The sequence below is a fragment of the Scardinius erythrophthalmus genome, assembly GCF_964197995.2.
Source record: "Scardinius erythrophthalmus genome assembly, chromosome: 16".
NCBI classification, from domain to species: Eukaryota; Metazoa; Chordata; class Actinopteri; order Cypriniformes; family Leuciscidae; genus Scardinius; species Scardinius erythrophthalmus.
Genome location: NC_138236.1, coordinates 20,115,741 through 20,142,515, shown reverse-complemented (window position 1 = coordinate 20,142,515; position 26,775 = coordinate 20,115,741). Strand labels below are relative to the sequence as shown.

General features: G+C 36.5%; 3 protein-coding genes across 6 annotated transcripts in view; 1 reads left to right on the top strand and 2 right to left on the bottom strand.

Moving 5' to 3' along the window:
* Positions 1-442: 442 nt before the first annotated feature.
* Positions 443-6,378, bottom strand: tubb5 (tubulin, beta 5). Of its 2 annotated transcripts, none has more exons than XM_081388456.1 (4): positions 6,216-6,378; positions 3,819-3,927; positions 2,562-2,672; positions 443-2,406 (listed from the first exon to the last, which is right to left on the bottom strand). In XM_081388456.1, the coding sequence occupies exons 1-4, from the start codon at positions 6,270-6,272 to the stop codon at positions 1,349-1,351; spliced, it is 1,335 nt and encodes a 444-aa protein (XP_081244582.1). In that variant the 5' UTR covers positions 6,273-6,378; the 3' UTR covers positions 443-1,348. The 2 variants fall into 2 exon arrangements, with proteins under 2 accessions (XP_081244582.1, XP_081244583.1); XM_081388457.1 differs by having other exon boundaries at positions 2,562-2,669; positions 6,216-6,324.
* Positions 6,379-7,756: 1,378 nt separating this feature from the next.
* flot1b (flotillin 1b) lies at positions 7,757-19,844 on the top strand. The gene is made up of 13 exons (XM_081389422.1): positions 7,757-8,035; positions 8,773-8,827; positions 10,615-10,690; positions 12,193-12,283; positions 12,366-12,509; positions 12,736-12,855; positions 13,429-13,524; positions 13,598-13,750; positions 14,483-14,664; positions 14,773-14,818; positions 16,032-16,169; positions 16,266-16,442; positions 17,951-19,844. The coding sequence occupies exons 2-13, from the start codon at positions 8,785-8,787 to the stop codon at positions 17,972-17,974; spliced, it is 1,290 nt and encodes a 429-aa protein (XP_081245548.1). The 5' UTR covers positions 7,757-8,035; positions 8,773-8,784; the 3' UTR covers positions 17,975-19,844.
* ddr1 (discoidin domain receptor tyrosine kinase 1) overlaps positions 19,366-26,775 on the bottom strand; it is a 37,451-nt gene continuing 30,041 nt past the window's right edge. For 2 of the 3 annotated variants that reach the window (XM_081389419.1, XM_081389418.1), the window contains 7 exons: positions 26,565-26,678; positions 24,731-25,026; positions 24,451-24,578; positions 23,593-23,790; positions 23,237-23,501; positions 21,921-22,070; positions 19,366-21,794 (listed from right to left, as the gene is read on the bottom strand). In XM_081389419.1, coding sequence (XP_081245545.1) covers positions 21,654-21,794; positions 21,921-22,070; positions 23,237-23,501; positions 23,593-23,790; positions 24,451-24,578; positions 24,731-25,026; positions 26,565-26,678 — 1,292 coding nt within the window. In that variant the 3' untranslated portion in view covers positions 19,366-21,653. The remainder of the gene's footprint in view (positions 21,795-21,920; positions 22,071-23,236; positions 23,502-23,592; positions 23,791-24,450; positions 24,579-24,730; positions 25,027-26,564; positions 26,679-26,775) is intronic. The other variant, XM_081389420.1, reaches the window with a different exon arrangement.

Sequence of the window (26,775 nt, the reverse complement as noted above, 5' to 3'; positions counted from 1 at the left end):
GATATTGAGAAGCACCCAAAGTGTTTTTCCTACATCAGGATTTTTGAGAAGCCATAATTTAGATATTTCTTACTTTTATATATGTATGAACCTCGCGACTAAGGTTAATTTATTCAAATCTATTTCAAAACAATTTATTAAAAATAATAATAAAAAACGATATATATATATATATATATATATATATATATATATATATATATATATATATATATATATATATATATATATACGTATATAGGCCTCATATGCATATACTCCCATATCATTTCTATATCGTGCTGTACTTTACTGTAGTATGAATCATGTGTTTAATGTAGGCAATTCACTAAAGCATTATTCTTCTAAGTGCAATCTAAGTGTGACTGTATTGGTTCGACCTGAGCTTCTTCAAGGATGTGTAGGCTACTATGCCAAAAACCACAGCAAAAACTTGATTATTAACGAAATCGTTTTCATTTTTATTTTGGTTTTCTCCAGAGGCTCAGTTTTTTTTCCACACAGGGACAATAAAGGAACATCAAAACATTTAAAATATGACATATATGCAGTAACACTTAAAAGTATGGGCTCAGAAATTAGACATAACAGAGTCCAAAATTGCACCAACAATCAATTCAACATGCTAAAACTTTCTTTCCATCTGCATAATCTAAAATACTTTCCTGTATCATCCATTAATCAATGTCCTCCTGTAGACGTTGGCTGGCGTCCAAGCGAGGTTAAGATTAAATAACCCTGTTACCCTGAACCTGTTATTTTGTCTTTCTTTCTTTCAGTCCTTTTCTTTTCCTTCATTTTTCACACAACATACTTTTCTCTTCGAAACATTTCTTTAAATACTGTGATCAGACCCATTAAGGGTCACGTTGAAGTGCCATAATCTCACAGAGTTGCCCTGTTCTAGTGCAATAGTAACAAAAGAAAACACAAAAAACACCATAATAATAATAATATGCATAATTTGCATACAAAAAGAAGCAAATGTTAAAATGAAAGAAAAATGAGATGTTACTGTCCTCTTTGTCCCCGCCATCTATTCAATTATAACATTGATTCTAACTGGATGTTTGCCTTTTTTTTTCTTCCTTTTTCTGTAAAGAGAGCAGCTGACAAATCAGAATAGTAAAGAAATACACAAAAAAGTGAGCAATCTGTAATTGTAAACACGGTTATCCACCTATTCTGTTTAAGAACATTCTTTCTGCCTTCCTCTGGTTATTTTTGGCCCCATTGGTCTAGTGCTAATTCCTACTTCATCTGATTGAGACACTAAAAGTTGTTGCCATACTTTGCTACATTTACTTGAACACACTATCCCCCCGCCAAACACCCTTTCATTTCCTTCTTAAGCATCGTCATCTGCCTCTTCCTCAAACTCGCCCTCTTCTTCGGCGGTGGCGTCCTGGTACTGCTGGTACTCGGACACCAAATCATTCATGTTGCTCTCCGCCTCTGTGAACTCCATCTCGTCCATCCCCTCTCCCGTGTACCAGTGCAGGAAAGCCTTACGCCTGAACATGGCCGTGAACTGCTCGGAGATGCGCTTGAACAGCTCTTGGATGGCCGTGCTGTTGCCGATGAAGGTGACGGCCATTTTGAGACCCCTAGGAGGAATGTCGCACACAGCGGTTTTGACGTTGTTGGGGATCCATTCCACGAAGTAGCTGCTGTTCTTGTTCTGGACGTTCAGCATCTGCTCGTCGACTTCCTTCATGGACATGCGGCCACGGAACACGGCGGCGACGGTCAGGTAGCGCCCGTGTCTGGGATCGCAGGCTGCCATCATGTTCTTGGCGTCGAACACTTGCTGCGTGAGCTCAGGCACGGTGAGGGCGCGGTACTGTTGGCTGCCTCGGCTGGTCAGAGGGGCGAAACCGGGCATGAAGAAGTGCAGACGGGGGAACGGAACCATGTTGACTGCTAATTTCCGCAGATCTGCATTTAGCTGGCCGGGGAAGCGCAGGCAGGTGGTGACTCCGCTCATGGTGGCAGAGACCAGATGGTTGAGGTCACCGTATGTGGGAGTGGTGAGTTTGAGGGTGCGGAAGCAGATATCGTATAAGGCTTCATTGTCTATGCAGTATGTTTCGTCTGTGTTTTCCACCAGCTGATGGACTGACAGTGTGGCGTTGTATGGCTCCACTACGGTGTCAGAGACTTTTGGGGAAGGGACCACGCTGAAGGTGTTCATGATGCGGTCAGGGTACTCTTCACGGATTTTGCTGATCAATAGGGTGCCCATGCCGGAGCCGGTTCCTCCGCCCAGGGAGTGAGTGAGCTGGAAACCCTGCAGGCAGTCGCAGCTCTCGGACTCCTTACGGACCACATCCAAAACCGAATCCACGAGCTCCGCCCCCTCCGTGTAGTGGCCCTTGGCCCAGTTGTTACCAGCTCCGCTCTGTCCTGTGAGGTGACAGGGAGGAAGTGCACACATCAGAATGTGCAAGCTGAGACATTTTACTTCTGTTTTTATATTCATTTGCTTTTGCTACTTTCATTTGATATTTTTACATTATATCTGCACATTTTAAACATATTCCCTTTTTCCAGTCACTCACCAAACACAAAGTTGTCTGGTCTGAAGATCTGTCCGAAGGGTCCTGAACGCACAGAGTCCATGGTGCCAGGCTCAAGATCCACTAGAATAGCCCTTGGCACATATTTACCTCCTCCACGAGACAGAGAGAGAGAGTGAGAGAGAGACATGGGAAAGAAGCAGACCAGCTCAGTACACATAAGAAAATAAATATATAAAATAAGCTATCAAACATGAAGGCTAAGTTGCCATTTTCTCTTGACCTTTAGATGTCAGTTCAATTCAAATGTGCTTTATTGGCACTGTTACAATGTATTGCCAAAGCATCTCTAATGTTTACAGTAATTCTAGAACAGATGAAAACAAATTATAAAAAATTAGTAATTAAATACAACAATCAGCATTTTAGAATTCTATGAACACTTTTTGTGTCAATATATTGTGCCGCTAATAAGATACAATCTCTTTTTTCACCTAATAAATAGTGAAGTTGTGTATTATTGTTTAACTTTCTGAAGCCATGTAGGGTTAATTATGTCTAATTTTGGAGATAATTTTAGATGTCACCAAGTGTCATCTCAACACATTTATTAAATTGTTATGCTTTATACACTAATAATTCATTTAGATTTGTGAAATAAAAATATTGTTTTAATACTGAATTGAAAAATTTAAAACTGACCCTCAGAACTGTTGTTGCTGGTGTAGATTAATATTTAATAATTTCTCTAATTATTAAATGTAATAATTAAAATATTTGTATTGTATTCTATAACTAAATTGTCAAAATGAATACATTTACATTACTTGCTTACAAAGTATTTCACATTAATGACAACTTTTTTAGTTGTTTCCATTTATTTCCCTAATAGTTAGCATGAAGCGGAAATCTTTTCTTCTCTATTGTGACATATTTCCAATTCGAATGAGAAAAAAAAATGCAGGACTTGACTTGACTTTGTCCATGGGTAGTTGATTGGATCGTTGTCGTTTGCTAATTGCTGCGTTCATGTCATGTGAGTGACAGGTTGCAGGAGGAGAGGGATTATTGTCCTGCCTGGCTAGTGAACGCATCATCAGAGAAGAGAAGTGATGTCATAGTGAGGGGGAGGGGCATTACTTTTTTTGATGAAATATTAAAATTTTGCATTTTTTTTAATAATGATGTGCACAGATAAATCATTTACAATAATCTTTACAAAGAACTTGTAATGGGGACACGCTGTTACTAAAGGGGCGTCTTCCCCATCTTGCCCTATTGTGTATCTTAGTAAAGTACCTGTTGCTTCATTGTAGTAGACACTAATTCTATCCAGCTGCAGGTCACTGTCTCCATGATAGGTTCCTGTTGGGTCGATTCCATGCTCATCACTAATGACCTCCCAGAACTGCAAAAAACACATAGCAATTAAAACTTGCATGCAATTCAGTAAATTCTAGATCAATTCTATCTTATTAAACACTGAGAACATATTGAGAAACAGCGACAACTAATCGCTAATCTGGAATTGGCTTCAAATGAGTTTTATCTCAAAGAGGCTTTATTGATGTTTAAATCGTTAATTCTATGTTACTCTCCTAGTGACCTTAATCTGAGAGAGAAGCAGGGAGAGAGGGGTCGAGATGAACTTAATAAGGCAGCGAGCGAATGCGAATGGAGAAAGAAAAGATTGTTCTCGGGATATATTGAAAATAATTGTTTTGAAAGAATGAGGCCAATAAACTGGAAGGCACTGACTGACACAGCCCTACAGTGACCCTGCTCTGATACTCTCGCCTATCAGAAACCTGTTACTCCAGGCAACCTACATTTCTGCTGTGTCATCACATAATATCATCATACAATACCATATGAAATCATTCGGCTTTACATATTTGACACTTTTAATTACATTTAATTTATACATTTAATACATTTCATTTAAGCCAATTAATCCAGCAAATCAAAGGTTTTCCAAGAATATGTCATTTACACGTTAATTACTTATGTTTCATTTAGATCTGTATACTGTAGAGGGGATGGGTAGCAGCTGTTAGAGCTATTAAGTCCAGATGTGGATGCCTCCTCCTCCCCGCCTTGACCTCAGATGAGTTTAACAGACACTCACAATCTCATCATGTGAAAGGCATTTCAAAGTCTTTTAAAGGATGAGGACGATTTAACCCAATTTCTGATGCCACAGAAGACATGCTACATCTCATGGGCAATCTTTAAAAAATGTGCATCTTTAATGGGGCCATGGGTGTGAACATGTCCTTACTGGCAGCTTTAATCTCTATGTTGATGTGGCACATGAATTGGATTTAAAGGAATAGTTCACTTAAAAATTAAAACTCTGTCGTCATCATTTATTCACCCTCAAGTTGTTTTTAAACCTGTATGAATTTCTTTCTTCTGCTGAACACAAAAGAAGATATTTTTGAAGAATGTCGGTAACCAGACAGTCCTATTCCCCTTCCATTTTCCTACGGAAGTCAATTCGGTCCATCAACTGTCTGGTTACCGACATTCTTCAAAATATCTTCTTTTGTGTTCAGCAGAGGAAAGTAATTCATACAGGTTTAAAAACAACTTGAGGGTGAGTAAACAATTTTTAAGTGAACTATTCCTTCAATGGATTAATTGGATGTTTTAAATGCATAGATGTGGGTAATCTAATGAGAACAATTACAGTAAAAAGAACCTAATTTTAGGGCAAATTAAACAATGACTCGTACAAAAAGCACACTAAAATAACTTGATTTAACTGTTTAAGAGTTCATAATTTCATATTATTAACCTTCTTTAATAACAACTACTATTAAAATTGTTTAGCCTAATTCTCCATCGCCCCACCCTTCCCATCCTCCTCCGCTTGACCATTGACCACAGCGGTCAATATCTGCAAATAAAATTAAGAATTTAGTCAAAAGGCAGAAAAGACTTGCTAAAAGTATTTCGCGTGAAAATTATGCGGTATGCGGTAGTAATATTAGTGGCATGGCATGCATCATATGTCATGGCTTGCGAGCTGGTCCTGTCATGACAGCTGTTTAAAGGGCTCGTGACACTGATAACGGGTAGTTTAATTACTGAGAGAGCTCTGCTGTTCACATCAGATCCGCCACACCCGCTGCGCATTGAGAAGAATGAAATAAAGAAAGAGGACAGACCCCCCTTTCCCACAGTCAGTCCCTTCACCCACATCTCTGTTTTACAGACAAAGAGATTTATGGTTAGAGTCTACGGAATGTGAGCATCATTTATTTAGAGAAATAGCTATACAGAGCGTGTTAAAGAAATAGTGAGAATGAATGAAGAGTGGGATCCGCAAATTTTGGGCGTGAATGAAGGGGGTTCACAAGGACACAGCAGCAATTCTTGTTCATAATGTGGGTCTATAAAACTGCCCAACGTGTTGCTAGTGTAATGCATTATTAATAACATTTGGTAAGATCTGCAATGCAATGCAATGCAAAAAAAAAGGTCTGTTCTGCATAACAGTGTGCCCTCTAATATGTTCAGAAACAAAATTAAGATCTTGCTGTTTTAGATTTAGTAAAAGCTATACACTAGTATAACACTGGAGTTCTTCACCGGGACTTTATTGTTGCATTCTGAGACCTCTGCACAGTATTTTCTCTCTTAGATTCAAATATAAATGACTCACTTTGTACTCTGAAAAACTGTTCTTACCTTGGCACCGATTTGGTTTCCGCACTGACCGGCCTGGATATGAACAATCTCCCTCATTGTTACAAATTGTGCTAGAAGTTCTCAGATAAATCTGGAAAGTAACGGGGCGTAGCTCAGAATAATTTGGAAAAGCCGGACAAAGGCTTTATATTCCTGGACTGTCTCCAGAACGAGGCTGGGTAGTAGTGGGCGGGGCTCTGCTGGATGTTGAGAAACCTGATTGGTGCATGACCGGACCGGAAGTATATAGGGAGTGTCACTGCCAACAAGGATTGCTTGTAGAAAAAAGAGAGAAACGTCTGGTTTTTGTGTCCAGTTGTGCTTTTCTTATTAAGATTTTTTAGTAACATTTTTAAAACAAATCACAGACATTTTTTTTTACATCAGTTTGATCTGTATCGCAACAATATGTGCGCTTGAACTATTAGTCTACTCTTCTGAATATGAAAATATCCTTATTGAACCTCATTGTTATGAGGTTGTATGTTATGTAAGCTATGTTGCACATTCCTGTTTTAACTTATAATTGTTTAACTTTATTTCATGAAGTTTACCCACTATTATTATTGTCACTGTGGGTACAAATTGGGGAGACAGAAAAAATACAGTGGGAATTATCATAAAAATTTGTTTTCAATTCCAATTTCTGATTGATTTTTTTCAATTCCAAAATTTGTTTCCAATTCTGACTGAGCTTTCTGCATAAATATGGAGTTAATAGAAGAACCAGAGACACTAAAAGAGGAGACAGCAGACTTTCTTAAATTAACATAGACAAAATAGATAGGCTAATAAAAAGAATAAAGAAACACACAGAAAAGAGTTTAGACTCACCAGTTACCTTTGGTTTTTGATGAATGGATGTATAGCTTATACGTGTTTAAAATGTAGGCCTAGGCTACAATAATAATAATAATAGTAATAATAATTATAGGCTAATAATAATAGGCTAAACGTGGTGTGATTAACTGGAACACATGCCGGTAGGTATAGATGGTAAATATGTTCCGTATAGGCTATAGCATACTTTGGACTTCTCGCATTTGCAATAATAATGATGATAATATTTATTATTATTACTATTATTATTATTATTATTAACCCCAAATAACAAGTGTTTAAATGAGAGATTAATCTTAGATATATCCTATCCAATTGTTTGCAAAACTGTAAACCCATTTATGCCACATAAGAAAAAAAAAACGCTTTGGTAAATCATAAGTAGCCTACAACATAAAAAGACGAACATAAAAGCTGAGATTTTGGCATAAAAAGTCATAGTTATGACATAAAAAGTCAAATTTTGTATTTAAGTCATACTTTTAATATTATAATTATGACCTTTATATCATAAATATGACTTGATAGGCTGTCATAATTTTGACTTTTATTATGACTGTCATAATTTCGTTTTTTTTTATCTCATAATTTTTATTTAGAATCTCATAAATTCGACATGTTGTCATAATTATGTGGCATGATTTTAAAAACTTTCATAATTTTCAGATATCTACAGAGTAAATGACGGCATATTTTTCCTCAGTCCACAGAAGAGAGCAGTCTACGCACTACTCACAGACTGAAAAAATAGCACTACTCCATGACCGTCGCAAAACCTAGTGAACTACCTACCTAGGCTGCATTTTACGCATCTTGAACGCTCAAAACTGCAGTCACGGTAGGGAGCTGACAGAGTTTTAAAACACAGCCTGAGTGTTTTGAATGGGCGTAGCCGAGACTGCGTGATTACGACGAGCTTTTACACAAGGGAGACAATCCGGACCACATCTACTTCGTATTTACCGAAATATCAGCAATCGGTAAGAACATATGGTTTGTCTAAATGTTACAGTGTCAGGACTTCAACACCAAACTAAACTTAAGTGCGCGTGATATGCGGCGTAGTCGCCGCTAAGGAGCAGCCAAGCACTTCCTGTTCTTTTGCAAAATACATTAGCGTTTCTAAACACGTAACGTTAGCTTACAAGTTGTTCATTATTCGCACCTGTTTTGTTAGTGATTCTGCTGTCGTGTCTAGGTTTTATAATGAGAGATTAACGTTTATTTATCGTCAAACGTTAACGTTAATGCTGACAAATTCATGTTGATTTTAGTAGTTTAGCCTTTTACAGTGAGTTGGATTATTGATATTTAGAAGCAGATATTTATATCGATTATATTAATTATATGGGAACTATTTTTAACCTCACGGTATATTAAAGTTCATTTTAGTAACGTTACTAAAGTAGGCTATATCATATTTTGGGATATAAACGAACCTGTTGCATAGCGTATTATGAGATCTCTTCTACTGTAACTTAATGTAATTGTTTAAGTTTATTGGTTGGTCGACAGGTCTGTGATTTGAATAAAGTGAAAAGAGATGTAGATGTTTTACAGTAAGGGGAAGAGCAGACTCACATGAGAGACATAAACTACTAGAGTCAACAACATATCTGAACTCGTGAGATTAACTGGAGCTTTCTGTGTTTACTCAGATGTCGTATCTAAAATATTCTCAGCATGTGTTGATCTAGTGGCTGCTTTCTTTCCTCAGATCTAATTCAAGATGTTTTACACCTGTGGTCCCAATGAGGCTATGGTGATCTCAGGTATGCTGCATCTGTTGGTCTTTACTACAGTTATGTATATAAATAGGCTAAGTAATGAATCTCCTTGAAGGTTAGAATAAAGATACTATATATATAATGGTAAACTGAAAAGCAGTTGTGAGCCTGTGACTAAAGATTTGCACCCATCAGACTTTATCAATAACCCTTAGAGTTCTGTAGTGATTTTTTGTTGCGCAATCCGCATTCTTTTTTAAACAATTACCAAATGCAGAACTTGTTTCAGCTATTCATGTGACTTTCATTCACAGGTCAAAACAGACACAAAGTTCACTGTAATGGTTGTGATATTTTGTGTAGATAAATGTCAGTGGTTACACATTAAGATAACTTTAATGCTCAGGGGAAGAAAAAAACCCCAGCAGGCTCACATTCACTATAACAACAAGGTTAATGTAGGCAAACCACACTGTACAAAGGGGAAGAAAATAAAGTAACCAGCTCCATTATGTCTCTGTCGCCCTTGTTCTCTCTGTAAACAGTTGACAAGCTGCTGGAGACATGCAATGTCATGAAGTGTGCTTATGAGTTACTTTTCTAACATTGGAAATCGTGCAAGGGAAGGGATTGACATTGCTTTTTAAAGGGAGACACATTTTGTACCGTGATTTGTTAAAAGTGGAGGATTTTCAGCAATGCAATGTTAAGATGACGACATGCATTTCTCTGTTGTTAAACTAGAAATGTGTCCTGATAAAAGCAAATGATTCGTACAATGGTTGACTGTTTTTTAATTTATTAATTTTTTGCTGTAATTTAAAACATAGGACTTGTAATAGGAAGTATTTGTTCAAAAGTTTGGGATTTTTTTAAATGTCTCTTATGTTTACCCAGAATACATTTATTTGATAAAAAATACAGTAAAACAGTCATATTGTAAAATATTATTACAATTTAAAATAACTGTTTTCTACTTGTAAAATGTAATTTAGTCCTGTGATGGCAAATCTGAAATCTAATATTTTGATTTACATCTCAAGAAATATTCCTTAGTGTTATCAATGTTGAAAAATGTTTTTGTGCTTTATAATATTCTAACATTGGAATCCTTGATGCATTTTTTTCTGGATTTTTTTAATGAATAGAAAGTTCAAAAGAACTTTTAAAAGAGCATTTTGTTACAATGTCTTTGCTATCACTTTTGATCAATTTAATGTATTATATATTACTGACCCCAAACTTTCATGGCCGGTAAAATATATTTATGGCCTGTAGCCCATATAACAAACCAGTATTAAATAACCAGTATTGATCAATGCCTGTGTTGTGTATCCCTATAGATGCACAATATAGGCATTGATCAATACTGGTTATTTTTACCTTAAGATGATACTTATTTAAAATTTTAATAACACTGTTAAATGTGCATTTTCAGCAAATCTCAAAATGAATATTACATTTTCATACTTAACATTATTATGTTCTGATGCCTAAATTCACTTCTAGCATTTAAAAATGATTGATTTTATTTTTTAATGTTTTATTTTTAATTTATTTAGACAAAATAGTATTACATTATATTATTGACCATTTATCAGTTATCGGCTATAACATAATAAAGGCATTATCGACTTATCTGTATTGGCCAGACGTTTAATATCAAAGCATCCCTGTTGTTGTGATGTTTCAGTGATATAAAATAGATATAATTAAAAAATTTGGACATACCTCCTACCCCTAGCCAGTGGATTTTCAAAATTCCACCAAGTATGTTTTTAGTCAAGTATTGACACTTTATACCAGCAAAAAAACCCTGTTCTCTCTTTCAGGATGTGGTCGCTCTCCTCCCCTGATGATTGCTGGTGGAAGAGTGTTTGTTATTCCCTGCATTCAGCAAATCCAGCGGTATGTATCGAATTACAATAGAAGGCGGATTATTACAACATGTTAGTGCCTGAACACACGTGCATTGGAACCATTCTGTTTAACCAGGTGCTGCAGGGCCAGTCTCTAATGTGATTCAAGAATAGACTGGGACTCACTGGCCTCATGAATGATGGGAACAAGAACAATAGGCGACTCTGTGTGCAGTAGAGACTCCACTTGTGTTTACATTCCTCTCCACGTATACATGGCGAAAATTAATGAATCATCCGTTCCTCAGAGAGAATTCCTTCATTCCATTTTGTAGATCGCTACAGATCAGTGTAGTTTGTGGATGAATTTGCATTAGTCTGTCCATAATCTGATTACTGTACATCAACATTCACGTCTGTGGCCCTGTTTACACCTGGTATTAAGAAGCGTTTTCTTCGATCGGATCACAAGTGGATGACACTAAATTCCGGTGTAAACGGGGTCTAAAACGCGCTTGAGCTTGTCCACTGCGACCACTTCCAGAGGTAGTAGAAAACGCGTTTCGCAAAATTGCTTTTGTAGTGTAGACGCTCACGTGGTCGAATGCGTTCAAACAACCACAAAAGACCATTGTCTCCGTCTACTGACCTAATGCGCAAACATTATGGAAAGTGCACTAGCCACAGTAGCCAGACAGAATTTAAACTTTGTTGACTGAAGACCCTAGTTTAGTTTGAAGACAAAAAAATGTACTAAGCGCAATGTTCTCTCACCATTCCTGATCACCCCACCATTCTAACACGCACTCACATCGTTTGGCGTGGTCTTGCAGCTCTTAAATCTGAAAAGAAAGCTGTGCGTTTATATGTAAATTGATCAAACTTATTTCGTCCATTAGATCAAAAGATCTGAAAAGCCCATACATTTACCCGCCCATAGACCCTCCGCTCGAAGACATTAGAACAGAAGTGGACAAAAGAGACGGATTAAAACACCAGGTGTAATCGGGAATATGTATCCCTCATCTACTTGTAATCCGATCGAAGTGGTACTAACTGCAGTCAAATGACGTCCAGCTCCACCTCTCTGGACGTCTAATGGGGTGGAGGGATAGAGTCGTGGGCGTCTAATGGGGTGGAGGGAGAGAGTTGTAGGTAGGGTTAGGGTGTAGTTGGATATTCTAGCTCCACCCATTAGGCCGTCCTAATTACATTTGCTCCTCCTCTCTGGATGTCTAGCTAGACGTAAGCTCCACCCATTTGCTCTGCAGTGAGCATCCTCTTTATTGAACAAGGTGTAAACCGGTCCAGTGTGAGATTAAGTTTAGCCATCAATCAAGCTGTGTAGCTACGACCACATTGAAATTGCTAGTTAGTGCACTTTTTTTAATGATAAAAAACTTCTGTTCCAGTGTAATGTGTAGATATATGTGGGTGTGGTTTGGGGGCGGAGCCATCTGTTTGTCCAAATACTGGTAGTCAATGGATATGTTTGGGAAACCTGTTTCATGCCGACTTAAATGTTTTACAGCTGTTTTTCTTTTCTCCTAGGATCTCTCTCAATACTCTGACTCTGAATGTAAAGAGTGAAAAGGTCTACACCAGGCATGGAGTACCGATCTCAGTGACTGGCATTGCCCAGGTTAGAGACACGCACACACTTTACTGTCATCTGTTACATCAGTTTTACAGTCTGTGAGTGCTGTTATTTATGTGTTCTGCAGGTGAAGATCCAGGGTCAGAATAAAGAAATGCTGGCTGCAGCCTGTCAGATGTTCATGGGGAAGTCTGAGACTGAGATTGCTGAGATTGCCCTTGAAACCCTTGAGGGACATCAGAGAGCCATTATCGCCCACCTGACTGTGGAGGTACTGTGAGATGCTTAAAGAGCTATTTGTGTTCTGTATCAAACACACACAGAATGGAAGAAACAAGCTTTTTATAAGAACATTTCAAAGAGGACTGGAGGGTTTTAGTGCTGAAATAAACAAACAAGCAACCTCAGCTGACTGAGATATGTGGTGTGCTACTAACTGTACTGCTGTTTTCTGATTATTTGTTATTTATTGTATCTCTCATTCTTTCTCTTTGTAGGAGATCTACCAGGACCGTAAAAAGTTCTCAGAGCAGGTGTTTAAGGTGGCTTCCTCTGACCTGGTCAACATGGGGATCGGTGTTGTCAGCTACACGCTCAAAGACGTGCATGACGATCAGGTGATGTTATGCACCTCACACGCTAAACAAACACTATTTTTCAAAAGTTTGGGGTTGGTAGGATTTTTAATGTTTTTTAAAGAAGTCTCTGATGCCCAAGGCTATACATTTGTTGGATTAAAAATACAGGAAAACGTACAATAATGTTTTAATAATAAAAAAAATTAAATCCATTTTAATATATCTTCAAATGTAATTTCTTCTCGTCATGTCAAAGCTGAATTTTCAACAGCCATTGTCACATGATCCTTTAGAAATCATTCTAATATGCTGATTTGGTGCTCATGAAACATTTCTTATTATTAATGTTGATGACAGTTTTGCTGTTTAATATTTTTATGGAAACCATGATACAGTTTTTCAGGATTCCGTGGTCAATATAAAGTTATAAAGTTAAACAGCATTATTTGAAAAAGAAATCTTTTATATATTTATAAATGTCTTTACTGTGACTTGATCACTTTAATGAGTCCTTGCTAAATAAAAGTATTATTTTTTTCCAAAAAAATCTTACTGACCCCTTTCAAGCTTTTTAAAGAGTAGTGTATGAAACTCACTTGGACTCTCTCACAGGATTACCTAAGCTCGCTGGGTAAAGCTCGTACTGCTCAGGTGCAAAAAGACGCTCGTATCGGTGAAGCTCAGTTCAAGAGAGATGCCGTCATCAGGGTAAGATTTTTGATATTCCTGTTGTCATTAAATGGTTTTGGATAAAACTGAATGTATGTGTTTGTGTGTGTAGGAGGCTCACGCCATGCAGGAGAAGGTCTCTGCTCAGTATGTAAATGAAATTCAGATGGCTAAAGCGCAAAGAGACTTTGAGCTGAAGAAAGCATCCTATGACTATGAGATCAACACCAAGAAGGCAGAGTCTGAAATGGCCTATCAGCTTCAGGTACCAAATGATATTCAACTTGGTTTCCAGCTGGTAAAATGAGGAATGCTACTTTACATCAATTAATATTTTAGGAATTTCAAGAAAAACAGCAATTAAAGCCCTTTTTGGAGCCCTTTCACACCAAAGTCATCATGAGCAGCAAATGTATTGGTTAATAAAGTGAGATTAATTACATAAAGTATATTTGTGTAATGTAACATTTAATTATTGCAGGTTTGCGTAATATTCTGAGTTAACCTTATGTAAATAAGAGTTTGCATCCATCAATCATTTTGAGAGATAAAATGCAAGACAGAAAACCATAACATCAAATGAATGAATTAAAAGAATAAATAATACATAAATAAGGTGACATTTTCGTATTATAAAATTTGTTGTCATGCTGAACTGACCATGTGAGAAGTGCATTTCTGGGTTTGTAGGATCGCAGAACTCATTCCTCTCACTCCTTACAGATATCCCCATAAGAAACTATTACCATCCGAATAGGGCTTAAAGCCCAAAGTATACTTGAACATGGACACATAGCCTTTCAAAGTATACTCAATTTGATAGCGTTCGCGATACATGCGCTCTAGAAAGATTGTCCAGTGTCTGTGCTATTTTTCTCCAGAAGTTATGACTGCTATAAATGTCTTTGTATTCTTTTAAAATAAAGTTGCAGCTATCTCATAACTTTGGGTAAAAACGTCAGTAGAAGTGACTTAAGCCCACTGTCATTTGATTTAGGTGGCCAAGACTAAGCAGCGTATCGAGGAGGAGAAGATGCAGGTTCAGGTTGTGGAGCGTACGCAGCAGATCACTTTACAGGAGCAGGAGATCACCCGCAGGGAGAAGGAACTGGAGGCCAAGGTCCGGAAACCAGCCGACGCTGAGAGATACCGTATTGAGAAGATCGCTGAGGCAGAACGGTGAGGAACTGATGCGGTGACACACAAACATCAGATCCAGAGGTTTTTAAAACTGATAGCTTGGTATCATAATCTCAAAAAACCTTTTCATCTCCTCTCATCTAACAGGCTTCAGTTGATCATGGAGGCAGAAGCGGAGGCAGAGTCCATCAGAGTGAGTTCATGAATCTCTCCACACACCTGTTTTTCTCCAGTGACAATGAGCGTTACTGTTTGCATAAGACGCACCTTACGCGACATACACCTTTAATTCTTTCCCTGCCTGCTTTTTTGAAAAAATTTGCAAAAAAATATATTTTTTGTGTGAATATCTGAACATAAAATAAGTCAAAAGAAAGAACAGACCCTCTGCTTTTAAACAAATCCTAGCTCCATGCATTCCTTTTTTATCAACTCTTGAATATGGGTAAGTTTCATAAAAAAAAGCAACATTTTGAGCAAAAAGCTGAGAAACATGCTTTTTTGTCAGACTATATCCAGATAAGATTCAGTACGATGATCAAAACACATATGGAGTAGATCGAGTCAACACCCCCTAATGCTTGCACAGTCCTATATCTCATCTTGGGTCGACATTTCATTCAGTAACATTAGGCAGTTTTGATTTATATGCTGTTTAATGTTGATGAAAACGTTATTTTACTTATGATATAGTTTGTTTCTGCGTCTTTTTCTTCTGTCTTTTGATCAGGAGATTCAGTATTCCTTCAGAAAATGCCTAATAGCGCCCCCTACTTTATAACAGTGAAAAGGATAACCTTGAAATTTCGATCAATGGCGGGGAAGCTTTTTCTCACAAATTACGGAAATTTCCGTCAATGGCGAGGAAAGAGCCAGCTGTACTTAAAACGAAATCGAAAAACTAACTGGTGTGACGTCATTTCAAACAAAATCAAGCCAAAGCAAAGTTCATTTTGGGAGTTCAAAACAGCTTGCCAACACCTTTGAACTACCATTTGTCCGTGGCGATTACATAATAAGTAGGTGTGTTCTGGGGCTCCGCCTACTTTGGCACAATGGAAGTTTTCTCCAGTTCATTACCTATGTTCAGTCCGTTGAGGACACAAGTTTGTTTTACACTCTGGAGAGCCGATTTGTAGTAGAAATTGTAGCGACATTGACATTATTTTTTCATGTAAAGCTACTTTTACTTTGCTGTTGTATGAATAAACGTGACATGACAGCTGCAATGCCGAATTGCAGAGTTTGTGGAAACATCCACATCGCTGTGATCGGATGCTTTCTTAACTGCCGTTTTCTCATCGGTGCTATTTTTTTATGCGTTTATTTTGTTACTGAGAGGCTATTCAGACTATTTAACACATCCCCATTCTCTCATTCTTCATCTTTTTCTGTCTCTGTTTCAGATGAGGGGAGAGGCACAGGCCTTTGCGCTGGAGGCGAAGGGTCGGGCTGAAGCCGAGCAGATGACCAAAAAGGCTGAAGCTTTTAAAGAGTACAAAGAGGGAGCCATGGTGGACATGCTGCTGGAGAAACTCCCGCTGGTTAGTGCATCTGAACTTCTGAATGTCATTAAATAAGTTCAATGATAAGATAACACTCAATGATGTTAAAATGCCGTTTGTCCTCCACTGCTCTAGATGGCAGAAGAGATCAGCAGGCCACTCTGTGCAGCTCAGAAGATCACCATGGTGTCCAGCGGTGGCTCAGAAGTGGGCGTTGCTAAGCTGACAGGAGAAATTCTGGAAATCATGACTCGCCTGCCGAGCGCGGTGGAGAAACTGACTGGAGTGAAAATATCACAGGTTACCTCACCTGTGAGTTAATGCACATAAAAACACAAACCAACACATTCTCTCCTGTGAAACGTTATCCCGCAACGTTTCGCAATGTTATGGCATAATTGACTCTAACTGTTAGTGATGACACACTGACCGCTCCAAAATGGCGGGCGCATCCACGTGCCTAGAGCGGTCGAATGTGGCATCTACGTGTACATATCTATGCCGCTCACACTGACAGCGAGTAAATCACTGTAGTGCTGCAAGTCAGCAGGCTTTCCTGTAGTATCAATGTCTACATTCCATTTGGTAGTTGCCATCATTTTCTTTTGCATCATCAACGTTCTCTTTCACATATGTCTCTGCCAATGACCAACAGCTAGGTGATATAGCTAAAAAAAAATTGTTAACATAAGTAATCTGATATAATTATAATCACTATGTGTATACGTATGTGTGTGTGTGTGTGTGTGTGTGTATGTATATATATATATATATATATATATATATATATATATATATATATATATATATATATATATATATATATATATATATATATATATATATATATATATATATATATATATATATATATATATATATATATATATATATATATTAGGGCTGTCAAACGATTAATCGATTTCATCCAAAATAAAAGTTTGTGTTTACATAATTTATGTCTGTGTACGGAGTATAATTATTTTCTATATATAAATACACACACATGCATATATATATTTAAGAAAATTTGTTATTTATATATAAAATATTTATATATAACATAAATTATTTATATATAATATAAATTATATATAATATAAATATATATACACAGTATATACATGCAAATATTTCTTAAATATATACATGCATGTGTGTGTATTTATATATAGAAAATAATTATACACCGTACACACACGTATTATGTAAAAACAAACTTTTATTTTGGATGCGATATTTTTAATCGCGATTAATCGTTTGACAGCCCTAATATAAAAAAAAAAAAAAAAAAAAAATATATATATATATATATATATATATATGTATATATATGTATATATATATGTTGATGTATAAAACAATTTATATTTTATTTATATTCTATATTCATTATATAATCTTGTCATCATTTAATCATATGCACTTGTATAACAATACATAATTTAAAATCTATTCATTGTCATTTACAAATGCAATTTGTTCTGATTCAGGGATATGTATCAAACTTAACAACTCTCACAATGTATTGGCAAAGGTTAAAATCTGAGATGGTAATAAATGTATATTTAACATAATGGCTAAATAAATAGCACTTTTAAATCTTTGCAGTAAATCTAATTTAAATCTTTCTGTGCGAATGCCATAGACTGTAAAATTCGTCTGTTATTTGAAAATGTGCTATTATATAAAGTTGCTTGCTAAAAAAATACATGCCCATTAAGATCACATTGAATATTTTGGTATTACATTGCTGTAAAACACCTGGTTTCCACTCCAGACATACTAAATATGGATGCATTTTTCTTTTCTTTGGCCAGGCTGGTTTAACCCGAATGGGCTGATGGAATCAGATGAAGAAGGAATCAAGTCTGATCAGCTCTGATAGTGGATCTCAACGCTTCCTGTGTGTGTGCGCATGTGTGCATGCCTGTGTTTGTACTGAACTTAGAATATTGAGGCATTTTTTTTGTAATCAACCATTTGTTACATTCAGTTTTTATATTCTATTTTGTGAATTACATGATTTTATCACATATTATAATTTTATACATTTATTAGGTGAACTACATCATCTACTCTAGAGCGTCTGTTAATAGTTAATATTCAGGGAAGCAGGGTTGGTCTTTTGATTTTTGAATAGTTTCTGTCTGTTAGAGCCACACGCCTGTTGATTCTGGTTCAGTTCCTTTCTAAAAACCAAAGTGCATTCCAGACCAATGCATGTAAATTCACCTCAAGTGCATTACTGAAGCCATAGTCCGCATGCATAATGCCTTCCGTATCCACACACCGAAATGTGACGCTTTATTCTTGCCGGTTTGTGACTTATGTTCTGAGAATATATTGTCCGGTGGTTTAATACTTTTTCTTTTCGACAGTGGCACTAAAGTTCGCAGACATTTTGAAAAATGATTTGGAATGTACGTTTTTTTTTTTGTTAATCAGGCCACTTTCCCTTAAACAGGCCTGTGTGCTCAGGTAAGGGGTTATTTTTTACAGCAAGTTGAAAAGTAAGAGGGGGTGGGAAGTGAGTGCAGAAAAGAAACCTGATGGTTTTTGAAGTTGATGAACAAACAGGAAAAAGAAGAAGAGAAAACAGGTCAGGTTTTTAACGCAGGCCGCAAGCATGTCTTTGTGCCCACAGTAACTCAAGTGAAGGCTGATTGTGGTTTCATTTCTCGTATCATTTTCCAATTGTTGCAACAACAAAAAGTTACTGTTTTGGTTTTACCATGCTGCTGTGTTCTTAACACTAAAATTGACTCTACATTACCAGAGGTAAACCTATGCATCTCCAGTTTACGCCTTCAAAGTGCCTCAAAGCGACATTTAACTACAGCAACCTGCTCTTTTCTCTAGTGTTTCAGCAACAGGAACATAACTGTGATGTGTCATGTGATACTTCCTGGCCCTAATGACTGATTCCATTCAGAATATTTGTTTTCATTGGCTTAAAACCTTGTTTATATATTCAGCAAACTTACCCAATATTTGCCTTATTGTATGTTCAATTGTGAAGTAGATATTTCACCTTAAACTGTAGGTCTATATATCCAGGCTGAGATTTTTACATATGATTATAAAAGTAAGTACTGTTTAATAAAAACAAACTATTAGCATGTATTCTACTTTAAAACTTGTGTGGAAGTGTATGTTTGCACACATTTAGTTGTGAAATCACGTACTACTCAAAATGAACAAATTGAAAATGAGGATCGGATTTCGCTTTATTGGAAAAGGTTACTTTATTAAAACACCTACAAAAAGAGACACAGGCAATTACACTGACTAACACAGGCAGGGAGTGTAAAACGGAGACAGACAGACCCGATTAATAACAGATAGCAATATTAATGAAGAAAATTATATCCCATGTATTATTTACATTTTCATTATTTAAGAAACATGAAGAGCTGAGGACAGAACATGCCCAAAACTATTTAAAAAATAAAATAAAAGTTCAGGCCTCATTGTACCAAAAAAGGTTAAAGGTTATTCAATTAGCATAACCGGGATTGGCATGATAACCTTTGGGAATCACATTCTTCTGTGTATATTACAGTAAATGTTACTTATGTTGCTCTCCACCACACCTACACAGGCAGTCTTCCTCTTAAATGAGGATGAGGTGGCGTCACCACACCAGTTTCAAGTTAAATGTACAGTCTGCAGTCACTGAAACCATCACTGAGATTAAATGCAATTACGTTCTGTTGCTTTAAGAGAGTTTCTTTGCAAGTGTCCCACAGGTTTACATAGTAAATTCAGGACAAATGCTTTGGATATTTTTCTATTTTCTTAGTTTATCTCTATTTCTCTTTATAAACAATACATTTCTCATTGGTATAAATTTACATTGCTGTGGCCATTCCGCCATTCCCCCCCTCTCTTTCTCTCACTACGTACCTTCCAGGCCCATTCATTTCAATTTCAAGTCCAGGCTCATATCGAGTCCTTTCAAATAGTGCATTGCTAGTACATTGCCATACATCCCATCCCAAAAGTGTTTTTGAATTCCAAAAGTCTAGTTTAACCCAGCACATACTGGTACCAACAAGTTCATGATCTGCGTTCAGCTTAGTTCAAGTCAGTCCACGAAATGGCAGGTCAATTACAAAACTATCTGTAGTCATCGAAAATGATAACTCACATTCACACTTGAGGCCAGTTTCACAACAAGAACAATAACTATATTGGCGTCCACACCGACGGTTAATAACTTCATGTTGTGTGAGATGAGGTTATGTCGTCTGCTGCTTTAAATGCTCGAACTTGAGTGGATTCTGATTGGCTGTTTTAATAGTTAGAGTTCTGGTGTGGACTTCCCTATTTTCATAGAATTTAGATTATTAAACAATTCAAGTTATTATCCTAGGTGTGAATGAGCCTAAAGGGACCATTTATATGCAGACAGACAGGAGGTGGAGTCACAAATATCCATCCAATAACTGACCACAATTTGATCGTGTCATAAGCCTGTTTCACACATCAGCGATTTTTGTTGTACATAACTATAGTAACTTGTGTCATATTTGAAAACACTGAAAGCTCTTCAACATTCGTTTTTGACGTTCATCGAACTCCAAGAGGTCTAAGGACTCATTAATTTGCCCCATTGGGTTTCCACCGTTACAATGATTCAACAAAATATAATTGAAAAGAAAACGTCCACTCAATGTTAATGTTTAGTGATGATGAATTACCCTCCACCACAAAAAAGACATGAAATGTCTGATACATCCTCAGATTTTCTACATGACCACAAATGGTAGCAAAGTTAGACTGTTAAAATGTTATTCACTATTATTACTTAATATGCAAGTAGAAAAAACAAGTTTTGTATTTCTTCTATAGTATGTTTCAATATGCATAATCAATAAATTGTCAAATGCTGCCTGAAGAGAACTACGACTAAATAGACAGTTTGTAGAGCCGTGTGCTTTGTGCTGCCTGTCATCTACCTATAAAAACCCTCCACCAGTTCCTACGATTATGTTTTGAGATCTATTCAGCGTTCAGGGAATGAAAAGACAGTTTTGATACATGTAACAGGACCAGGATTTAAGGTTCAGAGGCCAAGCAGCATTTTATCCCCAAATCAATTTCATATTATTCCTGTATCCTGTTTAGCCCATTGTCAGAGCTTAGTCAACAGAACTGAACCATTTACATATTCGTATAAAAGACAGAGGAATGCCAATTATGTGGTGCATTTTGGGAAATGTGAGCTCTGTGAAACCAAATACTGTGGAATAGTGATGTGGCAAGTATAAATAGTGAGGGAACAGTGAGTGTAAGAATGAGTTGGGGATAAAATGTTGCTTGAAAAGTTCAGGATAAGGGATGAGAAGTGGGTCATTAAGGGGCACCGAACCTGCGGCTTTTCTTCGCCCCATCCCCATCAAAAAAAGACACTAATTTACATAAGAGTGCTTAGCCGTGTCTGCTTAAGAACACACCACCTGTCTGTGGTCCACACACACTTTCTTACATTCTTCCTCTCTTCATCTCCGTCACTCTCTAAACCATGTTCATTGCGTCTTCGGTGAGGAAGGAGTGAATGTACGCAAAGGAAGGCCGTAGTTTACAGTCTCTGTTCCAGCAGCTAAGCATCAGCTCATACAAACCCTGTGGGCAAACAGCCGGGCGAGACAGGTACACCTGATAGATAGATAGATAGATAGAGAGAGAGAGAGAGAGAGAGAGAGAGAGAGAGAGAGAGAGTGAGTTTGGCTACGCTTATTTTTTTTCATAAGGGTTAATAAGTGTTAGAAAATATACACATACCTGTCTGCCCTGGTCTCTGAAAAACTCCCCTGCATTGTCAATGACCTGTTCATCGGTCATGTGACTGTACGGTTGCTCTTGACACACACTCAACATCTCCCACAGCGTCACACCAAATGCCCACACGTCACTTGCAGTGGTGAACTTCCCCTACACACACAGCGCACACACACACATACAAAAAAGAAAAAATGACTGAGATGAAGGGCACCAGTATTGTGTTTTGCATGAATGACACGTTGCTTATGTGACTATTATATATAGTGGGGTCCAAAAAAGAAATATGATAAAATGATATTTAAGATTTGTGACAGTAAGTATGTGAGCTCCTTTGAACAGATAAATGTTAATACAAATTTTATATAACATATAATAAGTATGATAATAAATTATAAAAAATACAACTTGATACATATAAATTAAGTAATTAAATGTCGACTAATTTTGGTAATGAAAAAAAGAAGCATTTTCACTAGTGGTCGCAGTCTTTTTGGACCCAATTATATATATATATTATTAATAATATTTTCAAAATGTTATAATAATATAATATTGTATTTATTTATTATATGATAATAAGTCTGATAATAAATGTGAATTAGCAAATATACATTTAATAAATAAATAAATAAATATATATACTGTATATATATATATATATATATATATACATATATATACATATATACATATATATACATATATATACATATATATATACATACATATATATATATCTTTATTATGGTAATGCAGGAAAAATGAAGCAATTTTAACTAGTGGTTGCAAACTTTTTTGGACCCCATTTAATATATTATATTTTTATTTATTAATAAAAAAAAAGATGTACAAAATGTTATAATATTCCTTTATTATAATACATATTAAGTCTGATAATATAATGAATACATACAAATGAAGCAAATAAATACATCTCAATTAATAATAAATATATTATAATACAATTAATTAATAAATATACATTTAATACATACATATATCTTTATTATGGTAATGCAGAAAAAACTAGTGGTCACAGACTTTTTGGACCCCATTATAAATGTATTTTTATCTATTAAATGAATAAAAAACTGTTATACAAAATGTCATATATATTATATTTCTTTATAAAAAATATATCAAATATTAAAGCTGATAATAAATATTTATAAATAAACCTAAATTAAGTAATTCAATATATTATCTTTATTATAGCAATATAGATGAATCAAACTAATCAATAAAAAGTTTGTCACTAATATTCCTGAATTTTCATTTATTTATTATAGCCAAGATACAGATGTGTGTGTTCTTACCATGAGGATGCACTCCCATGCCATCCAGCGAATAGGCAGCACAGCTCGTCCCTGTATCCTGTAATAATCGCCAGCATAGAGGTTCCTGCTCATGCCAAAATCAGCTATCTTTATGGGACGCTCTCCGCCGCGCTCCTCCTCCTCGCCCCTCTCTCCACCCACCAGGCAGTTTCGTGTGGCCAGGTCTCGGTGCACAAAGTTCAGCGACGACAAGAACTTCATTCCTGATGCGATCTGACTCGCCATGGAGATCAAAGCTGGGTAGCTGAGACAGAGACAGAGATTTAGCCTTTCATTAAATTAGGTGCATCATTACGTGATATTGTCGTCGTCCTGTTCTGTGTGAGTGCGTGTACCTGATAGTTGGTGTATTATGTGAAGGTCCAGTCTTGTCCAGCAACACTCTATGGGAGAGGTACTGATTGAGGTCTCCGCTCTCCATGTACTCTGTGACCATACACAATGGGTCGCTGCTTACACACACACCCAGCAGGCGGATTATGTTCGGATCCTTCAGGCGAGATAAGATCTTCACCTCCTTCAGAAAATCATTCCTGTTGAAAGAAGAGCATGACAAGAATGAGAGTAATAAGAGAAGGGAAAAGGACTGAACATTTTGAAAATGAAGCATGAAGAATTTGTTTATTACAATATGTTTTTGTTTAACAGCTAAAGAACTATTCCAACCAAATCTGATTATTTGGCACAAAAATATGACCTTATACAACAACCTCAAACTATTATATTGTAATTATCTGTTTATAAATATATAGATACATATATATATAACTGAGAACAGTTTGAGAAAATATTGCAATTGCATTCAAAATCTAAAATAAAAATTGAAAAAGTTTTATCTGTCAAATCAAAGTTAGGGAGCATATAATTACAAAATAATAATAATAATAATAAAAGTTAAAAATGTTTTGCTTTGTAAGGTCAAATGAAGTAACATTAAATATATATATATATATATAATATATATATATAATATATATATAAATATATATATAATATATATATAAATATATATATATATATATATATATATATATATATATATATATATATATATATATATATATATATATATATATATATATATATATATATATATATAATCTTGTAAAATATACATTAAATAGAATTTATTTAAAAATGTTTTTAAAATGCATTTATATCTTAATTGTACATTTGACAACATGTACAGTTACCTGGCATTTTTTGAAGCATCTGGCCGTAAAATCTTCACAGCCACCAGAAGAGGGCGTCCTTTCCTGACATTAAACGGGAACTCAAGGTTTGCCAGGTCCTGGGGGTTTTCAATCTCACACAAATGAACCTAAGGAAGCAGACAATAAATAGACTGGTATAAAGGGAACAATATCATTAAAAGTCTGCTTTAGGCCGCACAAAAAGGTTTATGAATAAATAATCCCATAAAGCTAAGAGAGGAGTGGGAATTTGTAATGTTTATGCAATCCAAAGTTGTACCTCTCCAAATTGTCCTTCTCCCAGCTTTTCTTTGAATATAAGTCGTTCCCGTGGCAACTCAGGCAATGGTGGGCAATCAGTGGGCGTGGCTGAGAGGGCGGGAACTGCATATGTGTTGTTACCACTAACGCCTTGCAGACTGATGATGTCAGCTTCTGCATAATGAGGAACACTCCCCCCGCCTCCTGATGCTTCTCCATAATGAGCCCCTGATAAACCAGGGGGCGGAGCTCCAGGGTAAGGAGGCGGTCCCTCCTGCATCAGTAGGCCTTTATCAACCATGTCAATAGCACATGCTGAGAGAAAAAAAGGTACAAAAGAAAAACTTATAGTAGAGAGCTTACCAGCCATCTCACATTACAATAAGTAATTATGAACCGCACACATGCACTTAAACACTCACATACACTGGAGATGAGACATTACATGCATACTGTGATATGTACGGCTTTAGACTGCTGTCAGAAGACAGTGAGAAAACACTAACACACACCCTACAGTACCTCATCTCTGACAAAACAATATACTTTCTTCAGCTTTGGGCACTTTAAGTTTCCAAGACAGTTATAAATGTGATCTTCCTTAACAAAAGGTAAGTTTAAATATTTTACCCCTGGTTTCACAGACAAGGCTTAAAGGCACACTATGTAAGATTTTTTGGTTAAAATATTCAAAAACCACTAGAACAATGTTATATATTTTGTTGATTTGTGTACTTACATTATCCAAAATGTTTCTAAAAATGCCTAAATACAGAGAAATAAGCAGTTTTAACTAGCACACCAACCGTGTCTGTGTCGCCTATCAATGACATAATACCTGCGTTACCCTTTTTTGTATTATTTTTTTTTGTAGAAACCATGGAAACACCAACGACGCTTTAGTATATTATGTGTTTTATAAGACAGATGAGCAACTGTTTGGATACATTCATCGGCAGAAAACGAATCATTGTTATACAACTCAACTAATTAGTCTTTTTGTTTAAATGTTGTTTTCTTGACTTACCGCGAGTACCATATTTACCATGCCTAATATCGATCTAGCTCACTGCAGTGTGCAACAAGTGTCTAATAGAGTAGCCGCTAAGCGAACGCACAGAGTAGCATTATAACAACTTTCAACACACTCCAATATATCTAATATGATAAAACAGCGCTGCGTTACCCCACATACGCATGACCGGTAGAAGTGGAAGCGGCGTCTGCGGCATAACAAAAGCTCCACTGCTCTCGAGTTGTGTGTCGCGCTCGTCTCTCATTAGCAATCGCTCCAACGACCTTGTTCCGCTCCAACGGCTTTCGTAACATTAATACCAGTCATCCATGAATATAATTTCTGCCCGAGTCCCGTCGTATTCTCCACCGGCTATAGAGGTGAAGACAACAACTCCCATGATTCTGCGAAATCAAGGCGTCATCAAGCTACGTCTTTGTTTTGAATAAGCGACCTCTAGTGGCGAAAAATTACATAGTGTGCCTTTAAGTCTAGTCCCAGACTAAAATGCATGTTTGACTAAATGCATATGTCAGTGCCATTGTTTTGTCTCAAGATGCACATTAGTAATGTTTTTTTCTAAGGCAAGTTTATAAAAGCTCCTTAAATGTCCTAAATGAATGAACTAATATTAGTCTGAGCCCTGTTTGTGAAACCAGGACATAAATGTCACAGAAACGTAATTTAATGAAAGTTTAATACCCTCTGTGCTGTTCTGGGGCCATTATATCTCACTCTAATGGTTACCTTTAAGAGCTCTGGGGACTTTAACTGCTCCCTGGGGAGGATACCACCCCTTGCCCCTTTCTTAGGGCAATTTGAACCCTCTCTCTCTTACCCTGGGACAGGTTTTGGGGTTTTTCTTGCTGGCTGTGGCAGTTTGTCAGCCTGTTGGGGCCATGTGTCAGGTCAGACAGGAGGAGATGATATGCTGGGTTGTTTAACAGCAGTGCTAGGAGGACACATACACAAATCCCACGGACACACAAGTCCACGAAGGGTACGACAGTGTGAGCAGTCGCCACATGACAAAAACGACACAACCAAAC